Consider the following 20,050-nt stretch of genomic DNA (forward strand, 5'->3'; position numbering starts at 1 on the left):
TCACGATTATTAATTGTCGATGGGACAAATATTTAAATTCGAGCCATGAAATCGGAAAAATAGCATATCATACGACACTAACTTTAATCCGTCGTCATGAATTACGTGAAATTATATTTTTATTCATATAAGAGTGGACGAATTAGTTGAGCAGAGTTTTAGGTTCAAAACTTTCATATGCTTGCTTGATCATGATAATTGTACATAGCTTACCTAATATGATTTACCTCTCTTTTATAAATCACGATTATTAATTGTCGATGGGACAAATATTTAAATTCGAGCCATGAAATCGGAAAAATAGCATATCAAAAAAAATGAAGGGCAAAAAAGGTCCTACCGGGAGTCGAACCCAGGTCGCTGGATTCAAAGTCCAGAGTGCTAACCACTACACCATAGAACCAGATGTGTTGGTTTCAAGACATAAAGTTTATATACTAATTATTAATTGAAACACTTCTCACTAGTTTGCTTCTAGAGCTTGAACGGTAGAAATAGTCACTAATACTTACATTAAGGTAGTTTGTCTACATAACAACCTTCAAAAGAGATCCTTATTCAAGCCCCGCTAATGCGAGATAGCAACTGTTTCATATATGTTGCAATAGGCCCTAACTATTGCCATAAGAGCTATAGTAACTGTTTGCCAATCGTCTCATCTGCTCGTGTTACTATAGGTCTATTGTAACGACTAATGTAACGATTCTTAAAAGAGTTGCTATAAGTACCTCTATTGCGACGATTATCCTTCCATATACAGGAACTATAATAATACATCAGTTGTTTTGCATTAGGGATTGTTGTAATGGTTAGTAACCATTGCAACAACTTTTTCTTATCACAACAAGTTTTTAAAAATATTATGGCAACGATCTTTATTGATATTGCAATAGTTTTATTTTCTAATGCAATCAATTTATATGAATCTACAGTTTTTCTTGACCTATTGCAAGAGTTCATGTTTATTGAGAATTATATATATTTAAATATCAACAACAATTTATAAAAAAGATTATCTAAATAAAATTATGAAATAAAACGACTAATTATGTAGCTGAATCATATATATTATTCAAGATATCCTATTCACAATATCCATAAAGGTATTTTATATATACCAAATCACATGTTTTCAAAATTTTGAACTAGTTTAATATACTAATAGAAATTAAAATAAAAGATTGTAGATTAAAATAAAAAATTAATTGCAAGTTGCTTTTGCAATTAATTGTTAATAAGGATTCAATGGGTTCATGGTATGTATATCAAAGGAGACATAAAGCATTGAAAGTGGTTCTTGAGGAAAATCCACTGCATAAAAGTAATAATGGACGAACAAAGATTTTAACTATCTAACTTTTAAATAAATAAACACATGAGTCCTACATGACACAATACACGACACCACGTTGGATAAAAAATGACATGTAGTATGACATGTGTGTCTATTTGTTCAAGAACTTTTAAACATTGAATCCCTCCCCTATAAAAGCTTCTGGATAACGTTGATTACGAACAAGAGTACTATTGAAATTACACAATTTTCTCTCAGTAGAATACATTTGGATCACCCAATCTATGTGGAGATTGTCTTTAATATTGACCGATGTTTTAATATGGAATATCGATCAGTCAAAGTTCGTGTTTTCCTTTTGTAGTTATGTAAAAAAGCACAATAAATATTCAATCAAAGCATACCTCGCTAGCAAAACCTAATGTAAGCATTAATGATCGCTTCCACAATTCGTTTCACAACACAAAAATGTACAATAATACTCACTCTTTATCATATGGTTTGACATATTTTGTTTACTTCTTTCTACTTCCTTTTTGTTTCTTACATTTCTTCTTCCTTCTCCCTTGCTTCCTTTCAGCCTGGTAACCTACCACCTCGAGTCTCTTACTACCAGACGGAAGAAGATTCATCGTAGCAACTTGATCACACGATACATTAAGTTTCTCCGCGCATTGGTTCTCTAACGCGATGATTCTATTCTTGGGTACAATGAAATGGTTCAAGAAAACTTCTAACTTGGTTTTTTTTGATAGCAAGCTCTTTAGCAACTGTTCAATCCTTTCCTTTTCAAGAGTGCTGCATAAACATAATAATACAACAAAATTACAAAATGAAGAGCCAAAAAGTTTAATATATATTGCTAGGAGAAAACAACACAGCGATTCACCAAAGCGGACATCTGTTTAGTAAATGATGCTCTTTTTTTTACCGTTTTGATCACAGTTGAGTATCTTAATGACAAAACATTAGACCACGTTCTAAAATTTTATACGTTATTGCAAACGTTGAACGACAGTCTAACTTTTTGTTCGAAGTATATGATCAACACTACATCTTAGGGGACATGTTATGCATCTCAACATCCACAGTGCACTTTTACATGTAGAACATGACAGAAACCATGTCGTCTGCCCCTCATTGTTCAAATTAGTTTTGGCGATGGGTGAGGGGAACAACGTTTATTGATCTATAACGATATGCTTAACCAAAGGTTTATATGATATAATCCAGCAGACATAAAGTTGAAGAGTAAAGAAACTAAGAAACAGCGAACCTCGTATTCATCAATGAAAGAAGTTGTATCAACTCCTGAAGCATATTACGCGTTTCCTGCATCATGTCCTCAGCAACATAAAGTTTCTTCTCCGAGCACAGATTGATTGCAGCGGTTAAGAAGCTTACATTAGCATTCATTTCCTCCTTGAAACAAAAAAAAAACACAAAGTTTAGTAACTTGATATAAACAAATTCGACCCGAGCACAACACATAACTTTACTGAATTCCAAGTTATAACACTGAGGGAATTAGGTAGTTTAAACCTTCAAATTAACAGTTGAGACACTTGCAGAAGTTCCACTGTCAGCGCTGGCACTAGACTTCAAGACGTTTGATATTTCCTGAAACACTGCCCAATTCAGTTGCACGTATTGATCTGTCTCAGGAGTAATGATCGGAATCTTTGCTGGAATAGTGCTGGTTTGATCTACAGAGTAGACCGTTTCAGCTGGAATCAACAAACTCAAGGTATCTTCTCTGCTGCAATCTGCTCGCAGCTGCACAGAGGCAACGTTGGAATACTCAACTCCTGGAACAATATCACCAAGGTTGACAACCAAAAGCGGATCTCCGCCTTTTTGAAAAGCTTCAACAAAATCATTGATATGAACACAATTATTATCCGTTCCTCGTTGAAGAATGTCATAAATTTCCTCTGGAAATTGTTTCCTAACATCGTTGATACGGAGCACTCTGAAAAGAACGTCATAGTATTTCTCACAGTTGAGACACAGTAAGCACAGGATAAACACCAATCTCAAGACCATTTGCTTATAGTACATTTCAACATTGATTTTCGATCGAGCAATCCACTCTACTGTACAAGCTTTGTCAAAAATGAGTTGTTGTACCATCACAAGAATGGAATCATATAATTCTTCTAAAACCGGTGTCTTAATAGCATTCTTAGACGTTGGTCGGGATTCAAACTGCTCAGACATCAGCCATTCCACGAATGAAGATTTAAACACGAAGAACATTCCATGATACTGAGATACCAAAATCAGGAAATGCTCAAGAAGATACAAGAAACAGACAGGGGAGAAACAGTCGCCAATTATTGTCCAATTCTCGTCTCTTCTTTTCCAATTCGCGCTAAATGTATCCTGCAAAGCTTCACAAAATTTCTGCAATAACTCATAACATTCAAGATTAATGTTGCTCAATAGAACTTCTTGAAATTTCAACGATTCTTCTCCAACATAATTGCCTGACTGATCAAAATCTTCCCAACATTCTCTCTGCTTCGTACAATAGAAAATTTCGATTAATGATCTCCAAGGAACATCTGATGGGATTCTTCCAACAATTTCCTCGTACAGCTCCTCGGGAAGTTTTCCCGTAGCAAGGCATACGATCACCATTCTTCCAATCTGTCCATAGCTAATGTTGAATGCCTTGAATCGGACCCGCTACAAACAGAAAGGACGGGGGTCTCGCTGCCCGGTCAGCGAGTCGGGGGGTCCAGGGGGGCGACGCGCCCCCTGGCCTGGGGGTCCGGGGGGGCGGAGACGCCCCCGGGCCGACGGTATACAATGTTGTTGTATTGGGCCCTTAATTTTCTGTTGATTCTGTATGTTGGGCCCAAGCCTGTTAGGGCGTAGCTTAGCACTATATATAGACGCTATGGGAAACCCTATTCTGTAATTCTGTTTTTGCCTCTCCATAATAAAACTGCTCCCTCTCTTCCCGTGGACGTAGCCAATTTGTTGGTGAACCACGTAAATCTGTTGTCTTATTTTTCGCGTTTATATTTTCTCGTATTATCTCAAATTCCGCACAACAAATTGGTATCAGAGCCTCTCGGTTAATCGGTGTTCTTGGAGAATTCGAGATGTCTGCTTTGAACGTGAAAATCGACAAATTCACAGGGAGGAACAGTTTCAGTTTATGGCAGATCAAGATGCGGGCCTTGTTGAAACAGCAAGGCTTCTGGGCGCCGTTGTCGAAAGACAAGAACGCCGTCGTTACTCCTGAGATGGCGATTCTGGAGGAAAAGGCGCACTCGACGATCATGCTGTGTCTCGCGGATGACGTCATCACGGAGGTCTCGGATGAAGAGACTGCTGCTGGTCTGTGGTTGAAGCTGGAGAGTTTGTACATGACAAAATCTCTAACCAACAAGCTGCTTCTGAAACAACGTCTATTCGGTTTACGAATGGCTGAAGGTACACAACTCAGGGAACACTTAGAGCAATTGAATACTTTGTTATTAGAATTGCGTAATATCGATGTGAAGATCGAGGATGAAGATGCTGCCCTGATTCTGTTAGTATCTCTCCCAATGTCGTTTGAGAATTTTGTTCAATCGTTCATTGTTGGGAAAGATACTGTGTCACTGGAAGAAGTCAGATCAGCCCTTCATAGCAGGGAATTACGGCATAAGGCTAACGGCACAAGTACGGACATACAGCCTTCCGGTCTGTTCACCAGTAGCAGAAAGGGAAGGAAAAACGGCGGAAAGAAAAATAAGCCGATGTCGAAGGGTGCAAAGCCGGATGATGTTTGTAATTACTGCAAGGAGAAGGGACATTGGAAATTTGATTGTCCGAAGAAGAAGAAGCAATCGGAAAAACAATCAGTGTCTGCTGCTGTTGCTGAAGAAGACACCAATTCTGAAGAAGATATTGCCCTAGTTGCGGATGAGCACACTCATCATTCAGATGTGTGGGTTCTTGATTCTGGGGCATCCTATCACATCTGTCCTAGGAGAGAGTGGTTCACGACTTATGAGCAGGTAGACGGAGGCAGCATCTCGATGGCCAACAGTTCTGTCTGCAAGGTGGTTGGGACAGGCTCGATCAAGATAAGGACACATGACGGTAGCTTCTGCACATTGAACGAGGTCAGGCACGTTCCATTGATGACGAAAAATCTGATATCTCTCAGTCTTTTGGACAGCAAGGGATTCAGCTGGTCGGGAAAAGATGGAGTCTTGCGGGTCTGGAAGGGTTCAAATTTGATTCTGAAAGGTGTCATGCGTGGTACTTTGTATTTTCTACAAGGTTCCACGGTTACAGGTTCAGCCCATGTTGCATCGTCAGAATTTCACCAGAAGGATATGACTAAGTTATGGCACATAAGACTTGGTCATATGGGTGAAAGAGGGATGCAAATTCTGTCAAAGGAGGATTTACTTGCTGGTCATAAGGTTAAGAGCCTAGAGTTTTGTGAACATTGTGTTTTTGGAAAACTACATCGCAACAAGTTTCCAAAGGCCATTCATAGAACAAAAGGCACACTTGATTATATCCATTCTGATTGCTGGGGTCCATGCCGTGTTGAGTCTTTGGGAGGCTGCAGATTTTTTGTGTCCATTATTGATGACTACTCAAGGATGACTTGGGTGTACATGATGAAGCATAAAAGTGAAGCCTTCCAGAAGTTCAAGGAGTGGAAAATTTTGATGGAAAATCAAACAGGGAAGAAGATCAAGAGGTTGCGAACTGATAATGGGCTGGAATTCTGTTGGTCTGAATTTGATCAATTCTGTAAGGATGAAGGGATTGCTCGACATCGCACAGTCAGAAATACACCACAGCAGAACGGTGTAGCTGAGCGGATGAATCAAACACTTCTGGAGAGAGCAAGGTGCATGCTCTCTAATGCTGGGCTAGATAGAAGATTCTGGGCAGAAGCGGTTAGTACAGCTTGCTACTTGATTAACCGCGGACCACATACAGGTATACAGTGCAAGACACCTATGGAGATGTGGTCTGGAAAAGCTGCTGATTATTCAAATCTGAAAGCTTTTGGTTGTACGGCTTACTATCACGTCAGTGAAGGTAAGTTAGAACCAAGAGCTAAAAAGGGAGTATTTGTGGGCTACGGAGATGGAGTGAAAGGTTTCAGAATCTGGTCTCCAGCAGAAAAGAGGGTTATTATGAGCAGGAACGTTGTCTTTGATGAAAGTCCTCTGCTTAGAACCATTGTGAAGCCTACAACTACGTCAGAAACTGGGAGTCTTGACAAACAGGTGGAGTTTCAAGTCATTCAGAACGAGAGCGATTTAAAGGAACCTGAAGAGGAGGATCAAGAGCCACAGACTGAAACTGATATTCCAGAATCTATGCCATCAGATATCCATCAGAGTATAGCTCAAGATCGGCCAAGGAGGGTTGGAGTTCGGCCACCTACGAGGTATGGTTTTGAGGACATGGTGGGTTATGCACTGCAGGTTGCTGAAGAGGTAGATACATCTGAGCCGTCTACTTACAAAGAAGCCATTTTAAGTTCTGATTCTGAAAAATGGTTTGCCGCTATGGGAGATGAGATGGAGTCCCTACACAAGAATCAGACATGGGATCTGGTCATACAGCCTTCGGGGAGAAAGATTATTACTTGCAAATGGGTTTTCAAGAAGAAGGAAGGGATATCACCAGCAGAAGGAGTCAAGTATAAAGCCAGGGTTGTTGCCAGAGGTTTCAACCAAAGAGAGGGAGTGGACTATAATGAGATCTTCTCACCAGTGGTCAGACATACTTCCATCCGAGTGTTACTAGCGATAGTTGCACATCAGAATCTGGAGCTTGAACAACTTGATGTGAAGACAGCGTTTCTACATGGAGAGTTGGAGGAAGAGATATACATGACTCAGCCGGATGGTTTCCAAGTTCCAGGGAAGGAAAATCACGTCTGCAAGTTGAAGAAGTCCTTATATGGACTTAAGCAGTCTCCAAGGCAGTGGTATAAAAGGTTTGACAGCTATATGGTGAAGTTGGGCTATACTCGGAGCTCATATGATTGTTGTGTCTACTACAATAGGCTCAATGATGATTCATTCATCTATCTGGTGCTTTATGTAGATGATATGTTGATAGCTGCAAAGAAGAAGTATGACATTCAGAAGCTGAAGGGTTTACTTAGTGCTGAGTTTGAGATGAAGGATCTGGGAGCCGCTCGGAAGATTTTAGGGATGGAGATCATTAGAGACAGAGAGAGAAGGAAACTTTTCTTGTCACAGAGAAGCTACATTCAGAAGGTCTTGGCGAGGTTTGGCATGTCTTCATCTAAGCCCATTGATACCCCCAGTGCTGCCAATATCCATCTCACTGCCATGTTCGCTCCACAGTCAGAAGAAGAGAAGGAGTATATGTCACGAGTCCCTTATGCCAGTGCCGTAGGAAGTTTGATGTATGCTATGGTCTGTACAAGGCCAGATTTAGCACATGCAGTCAGTGTAGTGAGCAGATTCATGGGACAACCAGGGAGAGAACATTGGCAGGCTGTGAAGAGAATTTTCCGGTACCTTAGAGGTACATCTGACGTTGGTCTCATTTATGGAGGTGATACTCAGTGCTTGGTTACTGGCTATTCTGATTCAGACTATGCTGGAGATGTTGACACAAGAAGATCGATGACTGGCTATGTGTTTACCCTTGGAGGATCTGTCGTCAGTTGGAAGGCAACTTTGCAACCTACAGTGACTTTGTCTACTACGGAAGCGGAGTACATGGCCTTGACAGAGGCTGCAAAAGAAGGGATTTGGTTGAAAGGGCTGGTTAGTGATCTTGGTCTGCATCATGATCAGGCTACGGTGTATTGTGACAGTTTGAGCGCAATTTGTCTAGCCAAGGATCAAGTCCATCATGAGAGAACCAAGCATATTGACGTAAGGTATCATTTTCTAAGAAGTGAGAAGAGAATCAAGGTGAAGAAAGTAGGAACTGCTGATAATCCTGCTGATATGTTCACAAAGCCGGTTCCACAGAGCAAGTTTCAACACTGTTTGGACTTGCTCAACATCAGAAGCTGTTAATTGCCCTGCGGGGCAACTCTGAGGAAGAGGGGGAGGCTTGGCACTATCATAGTGCGTCTGAAGAATCTGTTCGGAGAATTCAAGTCAAGGTGGAGATTTGTTGAATGCCTTGAATCGGACCCGCTACAAACAGAAAGGACGGGGGTCTCGCTGCCCGGTCAGCGAGTCGGGGGGTCCAGGGGGGCGACGCGCCCCCTGGCCTGGGGGTCCGGGGGGGCGGAGACGCCCCCGGGCCGACGGTATACAATGTTGTTGTATTGGGCCCTTAATTTTCTGTTGATTCTGTATGTTGGGCCCAAGCCTGTTAGGGCGTAGCTTAGCACTATATATAGACGCTATGGGAAACCCTATTCTGTAATTCTGTTTTTGCCTCTCCATAATAAAACTGCTCCCTCTCTTCCCGTGGACGTAGCCAATTTGTTGGTGAACCACGTAAATCTGTTGTCTTATTTTTCGCGTTTATATTTTCTCGTATTATCTCAAATTCCGCACAACAGCTAAGAGTACCACTAATGCCAATATCCTGAAAAATACATTCTTGAAGTAAGTCACAAGAAAGTTTCGTTCTCCTCAGAGAAATCATACGTCCCACCATTGGCTGTCGGGGATCGAAGGGGAATATCTTCTCAAAGTATTTTGTCGACACTAACGTCAAAACCTTCTGTATGCTCAACTCAGTACTGTTCAAGACATGGTACTTGGACTCAGTTAAAAACTTAGCGATCTCGTAAACATTTAGCAGGCACACGTTTTGCCAAAATAAAGGCAACGAGTTTGCAGCCAACTCATAGAGGGATGCAAGAGTTTCAACAACCTTCAGACCAACTACGAGTAATGCAGTATGCCAATGAGTACGAACAGCAGTGATAAAATGTCGAGCATCAACAAATACCATTTGTTTGTTCCGCCTTACAACAGAGCTCTGAATATATTTCACCCATTTGGCTGCTGGATGCAGCAGAACATATGTAACGTTGAGACCATTCAACTTCTGCCTTACGCCAAAGTATTTCAGACAGAATTCACCAACTCCTTTGAATTCACCAAAATCAACATCTCCGAGGCACTCAAGAGAATCAAGAACATCAATAACATTATTCTTCCACGAATTCCAAAAGTGAAACAGTGTCCCAATACTAACCGGGCTGCACGGAATAAGTTCTTCTGAACCATTTAGATTACCCGATAACTTATCATCCCAAACATACTTTGTTACGTCATATTGAAAATGAAAATCCAATATCTTTCTACAACACAAAATTTCACCTAGGAAACTTTTACATTTCTTAGAGGCAATGAAATTATGCTTCAAGACTGACCAATCAACCGACTCGTTCGATAAAACCTTAATCTCAACGCACACGGTTTCAAAATTTGACCCCTGCCTCGCGAATATCATCGCCTTCTCTAAAATTTTCTCCATTTGCACGAACGATTTCAAAGGCCAACCTTTACTTCCAGCCATCCATAATGAGTAAGAGAGAACATACAATAGTAAGAGTGAGCACGCCTTATCGAAATCCCCTATCTTCCCAAGAAGATCAGCTTCACAAAGTACATTTCCAATCAAATCTGTGATTTCAATAGCTTCAGCAATGTTTCCTGATTGTTCTTCTAAAAGAAGCAACTCATCGAGGCACTTTCGAGACATTAAGAACTTGCGCTTTAAGTCCATTGATGGGAAAAATCTTACAAATTTCATCATAGATTTTCTGTCCTTATGCACAAAAGAGTCAGATGCACAACTCTCCAAGAACTCCATCCTGAGTTCATCAATTTCATCAGCACTTTTCCCAACATTATCGCGCTGACAAGCATTTTGCTTCCAGAAATCGATATATTTCAGACCTAAGTCATAGCATTTTCCTTTGATACAAACTGACAGACACTCTGTGAAATGATTTCTTTTTGCATAAATTTCTGCAGCCTTATTATAGCGACCAGCCAACGTAAAACATTCAGCAGCCTTTATCAGTTCACCACACTTGTCCAAATAAATACTTCCTGTATGCATGTATTGTATTACAAGTTACACATATAAACCGAAAAACATGATCAGATATGAAATTTTCTCATGCTTAAGTGAAGATGTCGCAAAGGAAATGCACTACATATGTACATATCACATACTTAAGTTTAGAACGTTAATAACACTTGAACTAATAGTTCAAAAATGCAAAACTAATAAAGTTGAAATGATGGCTCTGCCTCTTCAATCAATATGCTTCGATACCTTCAAGCTTAAAGCACAAAACTGGATACTTAAAACTCCAGAAACAGAAATGCGAAATGACTTAAAATCATAACAAATTAAAGCAGCAGAGAAGGAAAAGAAAAAGAAAAAAGAGCAATTTCGTAAGATCACCAATTTCATACCTGCTTGTTTATAATCTTTTAAGTCATAAAAACACTCTGCTGCAGACTTAAATTTGCCGATAGAAAGAAAAATTTCTGCAGCCTCCAGAAAAATAATATGAGCCTTTTCAGGATCAGAATAACGAATTCGTTCAGCAGTTTCCATGTTATAAGCAGCCTTGGCTCTTTTCTCCCATTGTATTTCACCCGCTTGCTTGAAACACATAAGCGCCATCTCATAATTTTTCTCCCAAAAAAGCTGCATTTGAACATTAAAAACTTTAGGAGAACAGAAAGAAGTTGAAAGCACGCTTACTGGCGTAAGATGGAGAAATGAAAAATGTACGAGAGAGTAGAGCAATGGAAGGAGGATAATTGAGTTGACCTTTATTCCTCTCGATTTCCACTCCTCCGGAGTGCTGAAAGTTTGCATAGTATCTCTGACTGAATGTACATTCTTTACTTCCACAAGAGACAACATTTTCCAGTAGTCAAACATAGGCATGGAAAGATCATCTAGACTTTCACAGATCCATAATCTTTGTCGTGTTCGAGTAATAGCCACGTAAAGTTGCTTCAGTTCAGAACACAAGATATTATGTTTTGCATCACAGAAACTTGGGAAGGACAAATCAGCTAAATTATGTTCCTTCATATACGCATATACAACTCTCCATTGATTTCCGAGTGGCGATGAGCTAAAAAAATTGTACAGGAGTACATCCTACAAATGATCAATGAAGTATTATCAGGAGAATTCAGTAACTTCTAAATCAAATTAGAGGAAGTAGGAAAAATAAATTAGATGACTGAAATCTTAAGCACAATAAGCAATCAGAAGACTTGCCTCAAATTCGAGCCCTTTGCACTCAACTATGGTCAGAATAAGAGCTTTCTGTCCAACTAAACCATAGATTTCTTGCTTCGCGGATTCATCACGTACTAGTAATACTTGTTCTGCACCAAAGCCTACTATTTTTCCACTGTTATTCCCCTTGTTCCCGAAAAGAGTTATGATAGCATTTTCATCATTTCCGGACTTAAGCAAGACTGGAGATGCACCACCTATAAGACTTGTCTCAGATTTTAAGACATCAACAGATTCAGGAAAAAAATGACCGAGTAGATTGATCACACTCTGAGAAATTTTGAGTACACCGGTATGTGTACGGAAGTTCTGAAGCAACTGAAAGATAGGTGATAGATGTCCTTTATCTTTTCTTCTGACATCACTCTTTGAGTACATGAGAAACTCAGTGTAGAATAAACTTCTTATGTCCTCAAATCGAAAATCAACACCCTTTGCAATAGTCTGGGCTGTATCCCCCGAGAAAACAAACCCTTCATCCACATTTCTGCAAATATATTTGAAAAGAGAAAGTTGCCTCATCGTCAAGTCCTGAACTTCATCAATATATACAAAGTCCATTTTGTCACAATCCAATTGATCATGTTTTAGTCGAAGATGAATATCATTAACTAAATCAGATATATCAAATTCACCACGATTCATCTTCATCTTTTCGTAAGCTTGGAAAATATCATATATTCCCTCTCTCTTTTCCGCGCTTAAATTAGAGACACGACTTTTAGACATAGAAACATAAGCATCTCTGCTAAGCTTCCCGTCCTGAAAATCCCCAGCATGTAGCCCACCTTTTATATGAGACATTATTTCTGTAAAGACCCTTGAAGGATCAAGATTCTTCGTCAATTGACGTCTGAAGTGAGGCCAATACAAGCAACAAAAACGATCATAACTGATCTCGTTCTCTCTTATGAATGTTTCTATGGCAACTGACCTCAAGCTTCTGTCCTTGGAAAGCTTCCACTTCAAGTTAAATTTATTGAAGTATGAAGAACCTACCGTTCCATCAAGCATCATCAAGAATTTATGGAATGTAATCACAAGAGGGTATTTTTTGTATGGAATGCCTATAAAAGAATTCGGTATGTCCCTAAACGGCGTCGTTCCATCAAACTCATCAGCTTCAAAGCTGCTTTCAGCCCAGAAACTTTCACCAAGAGAAAACCTGCAGATTTGAGAGTGGTAATTGTAAGAGGAACACAAATTAGGATCAACAATTTCTACGCCTTTAAGGAACACAATCAAACATCTATGTCACTAACATCACCTACATTATGTATACGTTAACGAAAAGATTCTTAAAATAAAGTAGTTCCATCAGGCAACTCTACTGTAGCAGATTAGATGAATCACCTTTTCAGCTGAGAAACTTGTTTGTTGACCGCGTAACATAATTTAGGACTAACGGTGACAAATAGCTGGTGCAAGGTAGTCCTGTTAGTCTCTCTGATAGATTGTTCATTTTCATGTTCCTCGTATAGTCCGAATCTTGATTCCTCTGCTACGTTTAACCCGTGAACAGAACTATGGTGCTGCTGCTCTTTTTGGAACAACTTTAATGTTAACACGGTAGTTTTACCCGTGCCTGAGCGGCCAAGTATGAAACTGCTTTTACTGAAAAGGATTATCTTCCTCTCTTCATCAGTAACTTCAAAAGGAACATATATTTCTTCACCATGGCGATCAGAGAGCAAATGTGTGACGACACCAGATGATAAAGAGTAAAACTTCATTAACAAGAAGCTTTCACTCACTCTTGAATTCTCGACATATCCCGATTTACGGTTCAATTTTCTCTCAGCATCATTCTTATACTGAACAATCTCATGATGAACCTCCCAACACTTTGGAACTTCCAAATCACTAAACAGAAGACGAAAGTTAAAACCAAAGAAATTCTTAAAAGGAGACAACTTAAGTTTATCATAATATTAAAGAAACAACATTACCCCACGAAATACTTCTGATTACAGAGGTTGATGAAGTCCTTAGTGTACGTTAAACATACTGCATCGAGTCGTTTCAAAAACCCAGGAAACTCCTCCAAAGGCAAAATATCCCAAACCTTGAGAACTTGTGTATAAAAAAACTCTTCCTGAATATCAACAGTACAAACGAGATATCGCCCTTCAACCACCTTAAATTTCTTTACCACATGAGACGAATTTTTGCAAAGTAAGTCCACGTTCTTCCTCTTTGGGCGCCATCCACTTGCAAGCTTAACCAGAAGAGTTAACACATACTTTCTCAAGTACGGGGATGCCAACTTTCGAAATGATTTTCCAAAATTCTCACTGAATACTACCTGAAGAACCAAATAGAAGATATAAGCAGTTGAAATGTTACATCATTAGCACATATCTTCGGAAAAAATAAAAAAAATAAACAAGGCCATCTACGAAGCTATTGTTACACCAATAATATAAGCAATCCTCTAAGGATTTCAGAATTCAGATATAAATTACTACTATAGTCACACCTCACTTAGCTTAATTTCAGATACAAATGTCAACAATGTATAGTGTTCAAAATACAAGAAAACAACTAAGATAACAGGAAAAACTCACTTCAAAGAGAAAAGATTAGAGTGCATGATCGTTCACAGCGTCATTAATTCATTATAAATGATCCTATTATAATTCAACTCCTCCATTCCACGTCTATCGAATCTCCAATCAGACAAAGTAACACAACGCGGTACTCAGAAAAAGTTTTGTGTAAAAGACAGTAATGTGATTTCGTCCATTTATGTATGGAACAAAAGCAAGAGAATCTAAGAAATATGTGTACCTTCCATTTTTGTTCTTTGAATAGAGAACTATCCTCATTTAGAAAATCGTCCAATTGATCAAGTTCCTTCTTGACATCTAAAATTGTTTTTCTCATATCCGTATCTTCATCTGCATGAAAGAAGCATTTACGATCCTTGGCATTGAGAATTAGTTCTTCCCAGATGGAGTTACTATTCAGTAACGTTTGTTCATTGCCCAAAATCCAGAGACAGTGTCTAGAAAAAGAACAAAAAATCTTAGACAAAGCAGAATTGATCCGAAATGTGAAGAAGCAGTGTATCAAATAGATTCGTACCGAGCCCTTGTCAAAGCAACATTAGTCCAGTGAAGACTAGACATGAAGCCAATGGAACCATCACGATTCGATTTCACGGTAGATATTATTACAATATCTTCTTCCCCTCCCTGAAATCCATCAACTGTCTTCACATTAACTTCAAAATGTGCATGGTTATTATACTTCTCACCAAGTTTATCTTGTATGGACAAAACTTGAGCAGCATACGGTGATATAACACCAATGCGGAGTTTCTTCTTGGAGGCCGTACTCCAAGCTGCAAAAATTAGAATCGTATAAGAGTGTCAAAAATGAATGTACTGATGGAAGCTACAAACAGCCTCGATAATGGATAAATCGATGTTAGACAATGCTTCCTTAAACACAAGACAGTTCGTCCATCGTCATAATTTTAAGAATATTAGTAGAAGACAGCTCATTAACAAGTGTAGGATCAAAAACTAATTAATCAGTGTCCAGGAAAGACATTATAAAAAATGTACAAAATGTATAGGTTTTCGTTGATATGATTATACCTTTGAACATGCTCTGCACTATTTGCATGACCAATGCACTTCAACCAAATTTCGTCTATGTCCAAGATTATCGAGCTCTTCTTCTCCCGGTGGTACATTTATAAAGGCGTATGGACCAAAAGACTGTCCTGTAAGATATACTTTTTCATATGCATTACTCTTTACATCCGGAGCATCAATGATTTGCCTACGATGGAAAATTGAATTTGGGAACTGGCTTATCGAAGGATGCATCCTGTACTGAACGTTAAGCACGTGCTTAACATGACCAAAAGAACCGAGTCGTTTGAACAAGCTCCTTCCAAAGCCAGCTTCACGAGAAATCTATAAATAAATATGGTAAAAATACAGTCAAACCTCCCTATAACAAAATTTCACTATAACAGGTAAGTTTTCTTTGGAACCAATTTTCACGTTATGTTATGTAATATGTTCTCTATAACATCATTTAGCAATAGCAACCAAACATATCAAAACAAACAATGCCGCCATAGATAGGTTTGACTTTATGTCAGCTGAAGTTTCTTCAAAATTGCACATGAAAAGGGATACGTACTCTACTCTTAACTATCGTAGTCAGCTGGAACTCGTCTCCAGCTAGAACAACATGCCTTAAACCTCGAAGTTGAAGGGGTATGACTGCTTCGCACTCCTTCAACTGGTTGGCGTCATCAACAACCAATAAGTCAAATGGCTTCAATTCCACAGAATGTAGCTTATATGTAGTAGAAGCAGTGCAGAAAATCGAGGAGGCCATTTGGATACAGAACTCCATTATCAGATCCTTACTCGTCACGTTAGGAAAACGCAGTGTCCAGAGAGATTGCTGAATATCTTTCAGGGACTGGATAATTAAAGACACTCCAAATGGTTGCTGAGAAAAATAGAGCATCCTCTCGAGAGAATCAAGCAGGGAGATAGCGACCACCATTCTATCAACATTTTCTTTAAGGAGGAACTCTATAGGTACATGTGTACAAATCATAACCATGCACCTTCGGAGAGATGAAGCTGTCAAAGTAAACTGAGATTGCACTAAATCTACCGATGAGCTGATTTTCTCTTGCTCACCGAGTTCCTCCAGAAAGCTAATCATAGAATTCAAACAGGCATTCCAACCACTCTTTGGTGCAAGGCACTCCTCCAGCCTGTCAACACGATAATCGAGGGAAATCTCTGCTATATCTTCACCATCCTCACAGTTCCTATTCCCAAACAAGAGAATATCACCCAAAGGGTAAAAGCCATCATATTCATTGTTAGACGACTCTCGGACCAGTTTAACCAGATGGGAAGCAACTCGGGCTGTTGTTACATCCGTTGGGGCGCAAGTAACAGTTCTACACTTCATATGCAGCAGCTCAAAAAGCATTACACTTAGTGTCCTAGTCTTTCCAGTACCAGGTGGACCACAAATAAGTTCAACAGAAGCCTTGTGGTGGCATCTCACGGCAGCTAGAGAGGTAAATATTGCATTAGCCTGGGAATCGTTCAACTTGGACAATAGGCTAGACGTAACCCCTCCAACTGGTGCATCAAATTCTGAACAAACGTCACATTTCTGTTCGATCTGTTTGTGCAAGGGGACAAATATCAACATCATTTAACACCAAATTCATGTCAAATCGCAAGTAAATCAACAAGATTACTTACCTCATGCACGGGGGAAAGGACTTTCTCAATCATATTCAAATTCTCTCTCACACACAACATGTTCCATACTCTCTTATACGACATTACATTTACTAAAAACACTACATGACATGATCCTCGCATACCCTTAACATTTCCACTACCTGGAGGAACTCTTACTTTAAAATTAACGAATGCATCATTCTCATTGACATCAGTAACATATGCAAATGTCAATCTCGATCGCTGCAGCTCATTAGCATCTTCAAGTTTAACATTCGAGATAACAACAATATCTCCCGGTGATGTCCTATAAGGAACACGACCATCACAACATCGGTTCATCCAATAATTAACCTCAACATGAAAAAACAATGGTCCATTTGTCTCTAGTACTTCTTCAAAGGATATTAATTCAGCAAATGGTGCTTTAACTATGTCTTTCAAGGAAACAGCAATACATGCCCTCGTTTCTTCTAGTAAAGGGAAGACGAAAGAACTCAAATAATGATCTACTGATTCAAATGATTCAGAAATCTTCTCCACCTATACATTATGAAATTACATTAAAATCATATAGTAAACAAAATGCAAATAATACAAAAAGCTCTCCAACGTGTTGCGGAGCCTTCGGCCGTGAGAGGGCTGAAAAGGAAGCTCGAACGAAGTGAGAGGGTGGATGTAATTCACACTCTTTTGTATACTTCTTATATATATATATATATATATATATATATATATATATATATATATATATATATATATATATATACTATTATGTCAAGTGTATACATAACTGACTTATTTTCATGATTCTAAATCCTAGCTTCTCAGAGCAAGTTACACATTTGGTTAGTCAATCAAAAATAATTTCATCTGCTAATCAAACTTACACTATATATTACATATATATCATATATTACTATACAAAAAATATACATTTACGCGTTATTATTTATGTGGGCGACTATTTATATATGTCAGTTTTTTTTTTAAAAAAAGATATTTCTTTTGAACAACCTATAAAGAGTAACAAAAAATTGTATAAACTAACCGTGTATAAAACTTAAACTCGATGAAATTACCTGAGTTTGATACAAAGTTTCATCAAAAATATCTTTGATAGACCATTTGAGAACCAAATCAATGAAATCATTATCTTTAGGCCTCGTAATCTTCTTTTTCTCCATAGAAGAACCTTGTCTCATACCTATAAATATTATTTTAAAAAATAAATGTTACAATAAAATTTATATACACAAGGGGCGGAGCTACAATATAAACTATGTACAAGTTCACGTGAACGAGTAGCTTTAAATTAGATCGATATTTGTATTAAAAAATTCACTAATACAACTTATATATAGTAAGACTTTAGACATATATTGAATGATAACATAAAAAGAAATAGTATTTGAAATTAAAGAACTCATTTTCATGTTTGAAAACTCTTCTTTAGAAATTAAACAAAAAAAAAATCATTCAAATGCTTAATTAAGAAAGTTCAATGCATAAAATATTTAAAAAAAGATCGCACCTCAAAGCGTAATGTATATGATCTATCGTAATGCAAGTATTAGTAGCGGCATAACCAAAACATATATTAAAAGGCAAAAAATAATATGTAGCAACACACAAATGAAGAACTATATATTGCAGAATTTTTTTGTACAATAAAAAGGAAGTGAAGAATTAACAAGTTTGTTTCTTGGAAAACCAAACGGTGGTCTTTTCATTTTCCCCAATTAATTTCTCTTTTTAAAATAATTTAAGACTATGATTTATTTGTGTGTTAATTATTCAATTATTATTTTGTTGTTGTGACTTGTTTATTTATTTTTATTAAAATATTATCTTCTCTTTTAGCACGTTCTTTATATATTCTTTATCGGCGTTTGTTTTTATTAGTCTACTATACAATAAACATATATTTCTTTTTATTTATAGTATTTTACATATTAAGAAAATAACATTTTTTTCATGTTTTATCGTCAACATTAATTACTTATTTCTCAAATTATTTTTTATAGCTAAGATTATACATGAAGTAATTATGAGAACCGTATAAAATACTCATATTTATTACTATTTTCTAAGGGATATATAAAGTTTTAATTTCTTAGTAGACAATTAAAACTGAACGGATGAGTACTATTATATTATATAATTTTTAATTTTTTTATATGTCATGTTTAAGACTATAAATAACAGAATATTGTAATATATTTTTAATTAATAATTTAAAATTATAATATTAAGAGAAAGATACTTTTTTTAAAATTTCACGTTAAGTGAAAATTCGACAAGAAAAAAATCAAAACATTGAGAGTAGTGAATAATGTTTTCCCTATTAATTGTTATTGCTTCTTTACCTGTGTATTGTTCTTTTCAAATTGTTTTGATATATATTTTAAAATAATTTTTCTTTTTTTGCGAGAAAGAAATAAAGTTTATGTATATTATTTTTTTTTATATTTTAAATTTTCACCGAATATGTTAATGTTCCTCGAAGACTATATAATTATCTTGTTATGGAATCCATTTGTGCAACTACCTGCTGGTAATTTGCCAATCAGGGCTTAGTAAATAAATAAAAATCACCTAATTTTTATTTATTTATTTTTTTAAAAGAAAACTTAAAAAAATTCACGATTTTTCTTAATATTTTATGTTTTCTAACTAAAATAGACTGTCTTTCAGAATTGATAATTTGTTCGTCTGTTAAAAGGTGTTTCAAAAATATTTGCAATTTAGTACTTTATCTTTTTCAAAAAAGGAAAAAGACTAAAATATGTCATCGAACTTTTAGAAAAAGTTTATTTATGTCATTCGTTAAAAGTTTGACTCATTTATATTATTACCGTTTAAGAAAAAGCTCATTCGTGCTATTATTTTAAAAGTGGTTTTGCAAACTATTTTTTACACGTGGTCAATTATAATTGAGTCACGTCATTATTGTTTTTATTTATAATAAAAATTCAAAATTCTGAACAAAACTAAATTAAAATAATTATAAGGATTTTTAAAAAATTGGATGGATCTTTATTTGGGTGAGTTATTTTAATATACTATGATTATACTATCTCGATCTACTTTTAATTGTCATTGTTTTCCTTTTAGAATCAAATGATAAGTACTTAGACTAATATTTTATAATGTAATTTTTTATCATATTGATATACAAAAAGCCACTTATAATTTATAATACTTTTTGACTTGCACATAATTTTGAATATCTAAATTTTTATTTAAAATATCA

The 20,050-nt window shown here is 37.1% G+C and overlaps 1 protein-coding gene and 1 non-coding gene across 2 annotated transcripts; both read right to left on the reverse strand.

Annotated features, from left to right (window-relative positions):
• Window positions 1–331: 331 nt before the first annotated feature.
• Window positions 332–403, reverse strand: TRNAQ-UUG (transfer RNA glutamine (anticodon UUG)). The gene has a single exon. It is a non-coding gene; the product is annotated as a tRNA-Gln (tRNA).
• Window positions 404–1,809: 1,406 nt separating this feature from the next.
• LOC101250961 (uncharacterized) lies at window positions 1,810–17,999 on the reverse strand. The gene is made up of 15 exons (XM_069295453.1): window positions 17,877–17,999; window positions 16,813–17,337; window positions 15,716–16,729; window positions 15,186–15,483; window positions 14,642–14,900; window positions 14,345–14,561; window positions 13,563–13,859; window positions 12,908–13,452; window positions 11,534–12,719; window positions 11,072–11,410; window positions 10,708–10,945; window positions 8,990–10,335; window positions 2,837–3,985; window positions 2,571–2,716; window positions 1,810–2,092 (listed from the first exon to the last, which is right to left on the reverse strand). Exons 1-15 carry the CDS (start codon window positions 17,997–17,999, stop codon window positions 1,810–1,812), a joined length of 7,965 nt encoding a protein of 2,654 aa, XP_069151554.1.
• Between the last annotated feature and the right edge of the window lie 2,051 nt (window positions 18,000–20,050).

This window comes from Solanum lycopersicum, chromosome 3 (genome assembly GCF_036512215.1).
Source record: "Solanum lycopersicum chromosome 3, SLM_r2.1".
Lineage (NCBI taxonomy): Eukaryota > Viridiplantae > Streptophyta > Magnoliopsida > Solanales > Solanaceae > Solanum > Solanum lycopersicum.

What these genes read in the sequence shown, in the direction of transcription:
- LOC101250961 (XM_069295453.1), bottom strand. Translation starts at nt 17,999, where the DNA reads ATGAGACAAGGTTCTTCTATGGAGAAAAAGAAGATTACGAGGCCTAAA. An exon ending in TTTTGAAACGACTCGATGCA is followed by an intron (nt 13,453 to 13,562) that starts GTATGTTTAACG and finishes TCTCCTTTTAAG; the next exon opens with AATTTCTTTGGTTTTAACTT. An exon ending in GCAAAGGGCTCGAATTTGAG is followed by an intron (nt 11,411 to 11,533) that starts GCAAGTCTTCTG and finishes GATCATTTGTAG; the next exon opens with GATGTACTCCTGTACAATTT.